General features: G+C 52.2%; 1 protein-coding gene across 1 annotated transcript; it reads left to right on the top strand.

Moving 5' to 3' along the window:
- The first annotated feature begins 5,275 nt into the window (after window positions 1-5,275).
- On the top strand, window positions 5,276-10,272 carry BTG1 (BTG anti-proliferation factor 1). The gene is made up of 2 exons (XM_069764367.1): window positions 5,276-5,693; window positions 8,619-10,272. The coding sequence occupies exons 1-2, from the start codon at window positions 5,549-5,551 to the stop codon at window positions 8,981-8,983; spliced, it is 510 nt and encodes a 169-aa protein (XP_069620468.1). The 5' UTR covers window positions 5,276-5,548; the 3' UTR covers window positions 8,984-10,272.
- Window positions 10,273-10,660: the final 388 nt, after the last annotated feature.

The raw sequence follows: 10,660 nt of genomic DNA, 5'->3' as shown, positions 1-10,660 counted from the left end.
TGTACAAATCCCTAGTTAGACCGCACATGGAGTACTGTGTCCAGTTTTGGGCACCGGTGCTCAGGAAGGATATAATGGAACTAGAGAGAGTACAAAGGAGGGCAACAAAATTAATAAAGGGGATGGGAGAACTACAATACCCAGATAGATTAGCGAAATTAGGATTATTTAGTCTAGAAAAAAGACGACTGAGGGGCGATCTAATAACCATGTATAAGTATATAAGGGGACAATACAAATATCTCGCTGAGGATCTGTTTATACCAAGGAAGGTGACGGGCACAAGGGGGCATTCTTTGCGTCTGGAGGAGAGAAGGTTTTTCCACCAACATAGAAGAGGATTCTTTACTGTTAGGGCAGTGAGAACCTGGAATTGCTTGCCTGAGGAGGTGGTGATGGCGAACTCAGTCGAGGGGTTCAAGAGAGGCCTGGATGTCTTCCTGGAGCAGAACAATATTGTATCATACAATTATTAGGTTCTGTAGAAGGACGTAGATCTGGGGATTTATTATGATGGAATATAGGCTGAACTGGATGGACAAATGTCTTTTTTCGGCCTTACTAACTATGTTACTATGTTACTGCCTGCTGAGCACACACCGTACACTGCCCTGCTGAGCACACACCGTACACTGCCCTGCTGAGCACACACCGTACACTGCCTGCTGAGCACACACCGTACACTGCCCTGCTGAGCACACACCGTACACTGCCCTGCTGAGCACACACCGTACACTGCCCTGCTGAGCACACACCGTACACTGCCCTGCTGAGCACACACCGTACACTGCCTGCTGAGCACACACCGTACACTGCCTGCTGAGCACACACCGTACACTGCCCTGCTGAGCACACACCGTACACTGCCCTGCTGAGCACACACCGTACACTGCCCTGCTGAGCACACACCGTACACTGCCTGCTGAGCACACACCGTACACTGCCTGCTGAGCACACACCGTACACTGCCCTGCTGAGCACACACCGTACACTGCCTGCTGAGCACACACCGTACACTGCCCTGCTGAGCACACACCGTACACTGCCCTGCTGAGCACACACCATACACTGCCCTGCTGAGCACACACCGTACACTGCCTGCTGAGCACACACCGTACACTGCCCTGCTGAGCACACACCGTACACTGCCCTGCTGAGCACACACCGTACACTGCCCTGCTGAGCACACACCGTACACTGCCTGCTGAGCACACACCGTACACTGCCTGCTGAGCACACACCGTACACTGCCCTGCTGAGCACACACCGTACACTGCCCTGCTGAGCACACACCGTACACTGCCCTGCTGAGCACACACCGTACACTGCCTGCTGAGCACACACCGTACACTGCCTGCTGAGCACACACCGTACACTGCCCTGCTGAGCACACACCGTACACTGCCTGCTGAGCACACACCGTACACTGCCCTGCTGAGCACACACCGTACACTGCCCTGCTGAGCACACACCGTACACTGCCTGCTGAGCACACACCGTACACTGCCTGCTGAGCACACACCGTACACTGCCCTGCTGAGCACACACCGTACACTGCCTGCTGAGCACACACCGTACACTGCCCTGCTGAGCACACACCGTACACTGCCTGCTGAGCACACACCGTACACTGCCTGCTGAGCACACACCGTACACTGCCTGCTGAGCACACACCGTACACTGCCTGCTGAGCACACACCGTACACTGCCCTGCTGAGCACACACCGTACACTGCCTGCTGAGCACACACCGTACACTGCCTGCTGAGCACACACCGTACACTGCCCTGCTGAGCACACACCGTACACTGCCTGCTGAGCACACACCGTACACTGCCTGCTGAGCACACACCGTACACTGCCCTGCTGAGCACACACCGTACACTGCCTGCTGAGCACACACCGTACACTGCCCTGCTGAGCACACACCGTACACTGCCCTGCTGAGCACACACCGTACACTGCCTGCTGAGCACACACCGTACACTGCCTGCTGAGCACACACCGTACACTGCCCTGCTGAGCACACACCGTACACTGCCTGCTGAGCACACACCGTACACTGCCCTGCTGAGCACACACCGTACACTGCCTGCTGAGCACACACCGTACACTGCCTGCTGAGCACACACCGTACACTGCCTGCTGAGCACACACCGTACACTGCCTGCTGAGCACACACCGTACACTGCCCTGCTGAGCACACACCGTACACTGCCTGCTGAGCACACACCGTACACTGCCTGCTGAGCACACACCGTACACTGCCCTGCTGAGCACACACCGTACACTGCCTGCTGAGCACACACCGTACACTGCCTGCTGAGCACACACCGTACACTGCCCTGCTGAGCACACACCGTACACTGCCTGCTGAGCACACACCGTACACTGCCCTGCTGAGCACACACCGTACACTGCCCTGCTGAGCACACACCGTACACTGCCTGCTGAGCACACACCGTACACTGCCTGCTGAGCACACACCGTACACTGCCCTGCTGAGCACACACCGTACACTGCCTGCTGAGCACACACCGTACACTGCCCTGCTGAGCACACACCGTACACTGCCTGCTGAGCACACACCGTACACTGCCTGCTGAGCACACACCGTACACTGCCTGCTGAGCACACACCGTACACTGCCTGCTGAGCACACACCGTACACTGCCCTGCTGAGCACACACCGTACACTGCCTGCTGAGCACACACCGTACACTGCCTGCTGAGCACACACCGTACACTGCCCTGCTGAGCACACACCGTACACTGCCTGCTGAGCACACACCGTACACTGCCTGCTGAGCACACACCGTACACTGCCTGCTGAGCACACACCGTACACTGCCTGCTGAGCACACACCGTACACTGCCTGCTGAGCACACACCGTACACTGCCTGCTGAGCACACACCGTACACTGCCTGCTGAGCACACACCGTACACTGCCCTGCTGAGCACACACCGTACACTGCCTGCTGAGCACACACCGTACACTGCCCTGCTGAGCACACACCGTACACTGCCTGCTGAGCACACACCGTACACTGCCTGCTGAGCACACACCGTACACTGCCCTGCTGAGCACACACCGTACACTGCCTGCTGAGCACACACCGTACACTGCCCTGCTGAGCACACACCGTACACTGCCCTGCTGAGCACACACCGTACACTGCCTGCTGAGCACACACCGTACACTGCCTGCTGAGCACACACCGTACACTGCCCTGCTGAGCACACACCGTACACTGCCTGCTGAGCACACACCGTACACTGCCCTGCTGAGCACACACCGTACACTGCCTGCTGAGCACACACCGTACACTGCCTGCTGAGCACACACCGTACACTGCCTGCTGAGCACACACCGTACACTGCCTGCTGAGCACACACCGTACACTGCCCTGCTGAGCACACACCGTACACTGCCTGCTGAGCACACACCGTACACTGCCTGCTGAGCACACACCGTACACTGCCCTGCTGAGCACACACCGTACACTGCCTGCTGAGCACACACCGTACACTGCCTGCTGAGCACACACCGTACACTGCCTGCTGAGCACACACCGTACACTGCCTGCTGAGCACACACCGTACACTGCCTGCTGAGCACACACCGTACACTGCCCTGCTGAGCACACACCGTACACTGCCTGCTGAGCACACACCGTACACTGCCCTGCTGAGCACACACCGTACACTGCCTGCTGAGCACACACCGTACACTGCCTGCTGAGCACACACCGTACACTGCCTGCTGAGCACACACCGTACATTGCCTGCTGAGCACACACCGTACACTGCCTGCTGAGCACACACCGTACACTGCCCTGCTGAGCACACACCGTACACTGCCCTGCTGAGCACACACCGTACACTGCCTGCTGAGCACACACCGTACACTGCCCTGCTGAGCACACACCGTACACTGCCCTGCTGAGCACACACCGTACACTGCCTGCTGAGCACACACCGTACACTGCCTGCTGAGCACACACCGTACACTGCCCTGCTGAGCACACACCGTACACTGCCTGCTGAGCACACACCGTACACTGCCTGCTGAGCACACACCGTACACTGCCTGCTGAGCACACACCGTACACTGCCCTGCTGAGCACACACCGTACACTGCCTGCTGAGCACACACCGTACACTGCCCTGCTGAGCACACACCGTACACTGCCTGCTGAGCACACACCGTACACTGCCTGCTGAGCACACACCGTACACTGCCCTGCTGAGCACACACCGTACACTGCCCTGCTGAGCACACACCGTACACTGCCCTGCTGAGCACACACCGTACACTGCCTGCTGAGCACACACCGTACACTGCCCTGCTGAGCACACACCGTACACTGCCTGCTGAGCACACACCGTACACTGCCTGCTGAGCACACACCGTACACTGCCCTGCTGAGCACACACCGTACACTGCCTGCTGAGCACACACCGTACACTGCCCTGCTGAGCACACACCGTACACTGCCTGCTGAGCACACACCGTACACTGCCCTGCTGAGCACACACCGTACACTGCCCTGCTGAGCACACACCGTACACTGCCCTGCTGAGCACACACCGTACACTGCCTGCTGAGCACACAGCTGCCTGCTGAGCACACACCGTACACTGCCTGCTGAGCACACAGCTGCCTGCGCCTCTTCCTGCGCACTTTTGACAATGGCGCATCAGTTCCCTCTACAAAGGACGGTCCATGGCCGGGGAGGAGGGAGAGCAGGCGCCCTTCCCCCGCCGCAGACGACCCCCTGATGCTAATCCCAGCTGTCTTTGTTGTGTAGCCGTGACTTTGTCTTGTTCTATGTCTGGACTCTGGGGCTGTTTTCCGGTGGGGGTGGGGCCGCTGTGGCGTAACGTAAAGCGAGACCGTACTGTGCGCCCGAGTAATGGCTGCACTGTACACGGTGATAGGTGACGGCCCACAACACCTGGCGCCGCATATGTGCCAGCCCTTCCCCCACTCCGCACTGTGCGCCCCTGTGTAATGGCTGCACTGTACGCGGTGATAGGTGACGGCCATAACACCTGGCGCATATGTGCCAGCCCTTCCCCCACTCCGCACTGTTTACAAGGGGACTTTCCCCCTGAGCTTTCAGTTGTTTACAGTGGGATGACGTCAGTCCCCGCAACACGGCGTGTCTGCATGGTGCGATGCTGCCATTGGCCGGTCATCGGAGCCACGCCTCCTGACGTCACATCCTCGCCTGCTGAGTATAAAAGAGCGAGCTGGAAGTTGCTGCGCTCACTTTATTTACGGGTAGCGGAGGAAGAGGGTGTGTGTGTGAAAGGAGAGTGGTCGCTCCTCCTCCCCAGGGATGTACTGTAGAGAGCGGCACTTGTAAACAACTCCTGTCTCTCCGGCCATGACACCCGTCCGCTCACATCTCTGATAAAGCCCGTACGCCAAGCACTTAACCAGAAAATAGAAAAAAAAAATCGCAAAATTGATAAAACCAGTAACAATAACGCCACGCTAAAAGTCGTTGGTAAAGTTCCTGAGTGGTCCCCGCAGCCCCCATGCATACGCACTACTCCCGAGCCAGCATGAAGCCTGAGATCGTCGCGGCGGTGGGATTTCTCTCCAAGTTCCTGAGGACCAAGGGGCTGATGAACGATCGGGAGCTCCAGACCTTCAACCTGTCCCTGCAGGAGCTGCTGGCAGGTAAGAGCACCGTGCTAGTGGGGGCGATGGTCGGGGGTCAATCTTTACTGGGGGTCCCAGTGATGGGGTTAATACTGGGTGATTGCTGGGAGCAGTCCTTACTGGGGGGCCAGTGATTGGGGTAATGCAGGGCGATGGCTGGGAGCAGTCCTTACTGGGGGGCCAGTGATTGGGGTAATGCAGGGCGATGGCTGGGAGCAGTCCTTACTGGGGGGCCAGTGATGGGGTTAATACAGGGCGATGGCTGGGAGCAGTCCTTACTGGGGGGCCAGTGATGGGGTTAATGCAGGGCGATGGCTGGGAGCAGTCCTTACTGGGGGGCCAGTGATTGGGGTAATGCAGGGCGATGGCTGGGAGCAGTCCTTACTGGGGCAGTGAACAGTCCTAATAAGTGCAGGGTGCCCAGTGATGGGGTTAATACTGGGTGTAATGTTGGTGATTGTTGTGATCAGTCCTTCCTGGGGCTGCTGGCAGGTGGTAAGAGGTCACAGTCCTAGTAAATGCAGGGTCCCCAGTGATGGGGGTAATACATAGCAGTACACTGCGATTGTTGGGATTGGCCTTTGTTTGCCCTGTGTTGTGCTGTAGTAGTGCCCCCTCCCTCCCCCAGTGGTCAGAAAGTTGAATGCCCTGCCCCCCCTGCTTACCCCTGTATAAGGCCATGTTCACACAGTGCGTTTTTTACTGCGGAACCGCAGCGGTATTGCCGCTGCGGTTCCGCAGCAGTTTTCCATGCAGGGTACATAACAATGTAACCCTATGGAAAACAGTCACTGCTGTGCACATGGTCCGTAATTTCGTTTAAAAAGCCGCGCAGAATAGCTGCGGCAAAAAAGGAGCATGTCACTTCTTTTTCCTGAACCGCAGCGGTTCTGCACCCATTGACCTCCATTGTGAGGTCAAAATCGCAGTAAAACCCGCAGATCAAAAATATATCTGCGGGTTTTACTGCGATTTGATGTGCAGAAACGCTGCAGCAGGAAGTGCGGGGGAGCGGGCGGAAGTGCGTGGGCGGAGTGTGGCTGCCCCCCCCGTGCTCCGATGCCCCCCCCCAGTGCTCCGATGCCCCCCCCGTGCCCTAATCTCCCCCCCTTATACTTACCCGGCGTCCCGGTGTCCGTCCGGCCGTCTTCTCCCTGGGCGCCGCCATCTTGCAAAATGGCGGGCGCATGCGCAGTGCGCCCGCCGAATCTGCCGGCCGGCAGATTCGCTCCAAAGTGCATTTTGATCACTGAGATAGGTTATATCTCAGTGATCAAAATAAAAAAATAGTAAATGACACCCCCCCCCACTTTGTCACCCCCATTGGTAGGGACAATAAAAAAATTAAGAATTTTTTTTTTTTTTTTTACTAAGGTTAGGGGTAGGGGTAGGGTTAGGGGTAGGGTATTTTCAGCCATTTTAGCCCTAAAAAGCTTCCTAGGAAACACACAGTCTCTGCATAGAAAACTGCATAAAAAAAGGATAAAAAAACGCATCAAAAAAAGGACCTGCGTTTTCTGCCAAGAGCTGCAGTTTTTTAAAAAAACTGTCCTGAAAAAAAAAGGATGGAAATCCTGAACGTGTGAACATACCCTTAGGCTGCTTTCACACTTCAGGTTTTTTATTTCAGGCACAATCCGGCAATTTTTGTAAACAAAAAAAAAACGGATCCGTTTTTTGTTTACGCCGGATCCGTTTTTTTCCCATAGAGTTGTACTAGTGCTGGATTGTGCCTGATGGCCACACGTTTCATCCGTTTTTTTGCCGGATCCGTCCAAATAGTCTTTTCCGGCGGCCGGACAAAACGTCCACTGCAATTTTTTTTTTGTCCGGCGTAAAAAAAATGCACAGTGACGAAATCGGCCAAAAACATGAAACGGAGGTGTGAAAGAAGAATCCGGCGTTTTCACAGTATTTTCTATGCAAATCATTGAGATGTTCCGTTCTGGGGTCTCTCTCAAAAAAAAGTCTGATCCTTTTTTTTAGAACATTAGCCGGATTTAGCCTGACACGGACTGCTGACTTCCAGATATGTGGTCTGCCAGGTGGGATCTTTTTGGCCATTGTTGGCTGGATTAATCTACGGGAGTATGGCTTGGTTGGCCACGTATGTCACCTGTCTGTCTTCAGGCTAGGTCTGATGTGCAAGTCTGTTATACGTATGACGTATTCGGTGGCCAGTGCTTTATCCTGTGTCTGGCCGTCTATGGATGATCTAATGGTGGTGGGTAGCCTATGGGGGAGGTATAAGGGACGTTCGATAAAAAGCCCTGTGTGCTGCTTCTTACACCAAATGTGTATTATCCAAACACAACTCCTTATAATATAGAATTGCTCTGTATTATTATTATTTATTGTTATAGCGCCATTTATTCCATGGCGCTTTACATGTGCGGAGGGGTATACATAATAAAAACAAGTACAATAATCTTAAACAATACAAGTCATAACTGGTACAGGAGGAGAGAGGACCCTGCCCGCAAAGGCTCACAATCTACAAGTATGATTTATTAGTAGCAGGCTTTAGTGCATGTAGGGCTAGACCCATAAGGCTAATTGGTAAAGGAGTTATCCCCCTGTTAAAATAACAAAACAGAAGATGCTATAAACAAAAATGCCTGTCTAAAAGCTTCGTCGGTCTTCCTAGTTGTTTACAAGCTGTCATGGTGTGACCGCTGCTGCCAATCAGTGGTCACGTCATATACCGTACTACGCACATCATGGCTCAGCGCTGAGGTGACGTCAGTGGTCTTATGTTGGCCACGTGGAAACAAAGACCAGGAAGTAGAAGGGGAACTATTTCTTTATTGTTTCACCTGTAGCTGTTTTTGGTTTTCTTATACACTGTGTATTATATAAATATGAATTGTATCCCACTCTTCTCCAGACCTAAATATATTTTTTTTCATACATATGGATAACAGTTGCTATGTTTCATCACAGAGCACTACAGACAGCACTGGTTTCCAGAGAAGCCGTCTAGAGGCTCTGCTTACCGCTGCATTCGGATTAACCACAAAATGGATCCCTTGATCGGGCAAGCGGCAACCCGTATTGGACTGAGTAGCCAAGAAATGTTTAAACTTCTGCCAAGCGAACTCACCTTGTGGATTGATCCCTACGAAGTGTCTTACCGCATCGGGGAGGATGGCTCTATATGCGTGCTGTATGAAGCTGTACCAACAGGGGGCAGTAGCCAAAGTAGCAGCTCCTCCCTTGTGGAGAGCAGGATCAGCTGTAAAGATGAACTCCTCATCGGTCGAACAAGCCCCTCCAAAGCCTACAACATGATGACTGTGTCTGGTTAAGATATGGTCGGGGGAGGCTGTATCATCTTGTAACAGATGGAATAATATTGTCTTTATTTTTGGGAGGGCTCCTATGGGGATGGATTGTGAAGTTTCAAATGTCACAGCTGTGAAGATCGGGCACAAAATAGAAGTAGACCTTACTGACGTGAAGGGGCCATGGTTTGGACAGTACCTTTTGGATCAATTAATAGCCTGTTAATTAAAGGTAGTACTATTTCTCACTGGATGTTGGGTCTAGTGATTCCTTTGTAGGGGTAGATCCGCACTGGGTGCCGTGCACCTAACACCAGTCAGCACTAATGTCAGGGATCACTGGAGGTCTTTATCTCCGAGGTCAGTGACCTCTAGGATCAGATCCTGGTGGTCAGGTGACACGTGTAGGACACACATAGCATACATCAGGGGTGTCAAACTGCATTCCTCGAGGGCTGCAAACAGGACATGTTTTCAGGATTTCCTTGTACTGCACAGGTGATAATTTAATCACCTACACAAATAATGAGTTGGTGATTTAAATTATCACCTGTGCAGTACAAGGAAATCCTGAAAACATGACCTGTTTGCAGCCCTCGAGGAATGCAGTTTGACACCCCTGGTTTACATACCCTTCATCTGTGAACCCAAAGCTCCGAGTATTTGTAAGATTCCTTCTTTTTCTCTCTGCGGCCTCCTGCAGAATATAACTTGCACTAATGTTTTTATGTTACTATCTCTGGCAGCTCGGTTGGAAGGCGAGGAGTTGAGAATATGACACTTACTGGAGTTATACATGGCAGACATATCTTGCACTGAAAATAGATATAGTTGTACAGTATATAGACCCGGGAGGGATCCTCCTAGTCTGCCTATATAGAAATCTATACTTGATCCTTTATATTGTGACATGAACTTGAAAGTATTGACCGTAACGTTTCCTGCCTTGACCCCAGGCTTTAAAGATCCTTCCTGAAGACACTGTCTGAACTATGGCGTTCTCAGCGGCCAGCTTATCTGTACATTTCTTAGCTTGTAGTTTTCTATGACGGAGTAAACTTCTTATTTTTAGAAAGTGGAGTTCTGCTTTGTAATTTCTTGTACTTAATTGGGTAAAGTCGTTTTTTTTTTTTTTTTCACAAACCACCATCTATTTTGTGAACTTTGTTAGTCTTTTATTTGATAAATTATGAACTGCTGTAAATTTGTACAGTTCATGTATATTGATTGTGACAAAGATGTACAGATTTCTATTTTAAATGAGAGATTTTTCTTCTCTGATAATAAATTGTTTCTTATCTTGGCATTTTAAACAGTTGTGTGTCTGTGGTAGGAATAAAAAGGTGTTTATTTCAGGACATGAGAATCGAGGGTGGGCGAGAAACTGGACCAAACCCCCCCGTCTGTATACTGCGGATCTATCCTACACATACCCGGAAGGAAATTTGGATGCACCCACAATGTTGGAATAATACTTTGGAATAGGTTTAGAGTAAAATATGTACATGGTTTTACTTTAATATCTTCATGATTTGGAAATAAGCGCCAGGATATAACCTCAAGAAAATCCACCATTATAAGGATGTAATTACAGTATGGCCCTCAGTCCCCTGGATATTTACTTACTACTAGGATACTGTGCAAATGCCATATTGCATTCAGTGATGGAAATTCATATAACCAAGGGTTAACTTTGCAACA

The sequence above is a fragment of the Ranitomeya imitator genome, chromosome 4 (assembly GCF_032444005.1).
Source record: "Ranitomeya imitator isolate aRanImi1 chromosome 4, aRanImi1.pri, whole genome shotgun sequence".
Lineage (NCBI taxonomy): Eukaryota > Metazoa > Chordata > Amphibia > Anura > Dendrobatidae > Ranitomeya > Ranitomeya imitator.
Note: the sequence above shows the minus strand (reverse complement) of the source record. Positions and strands in the feature narration are given on the sequence as shown.

Coding starts and splice junctions, on each gene's coding strand:
- BTG1 (XM_069764367.1), top strand. CDS start 5,549: ATGCATACGCACTACTCCCGAGCCAGCATGAAGCCTGAGATCGTCGCG. Junction 5,694..8,618: donor CCTGCAGGAGCTGCTGGCAG/GTAAGAGCACCG, acceptor GTTTCATCACAG/AGCACTACAGACAGCACTGG.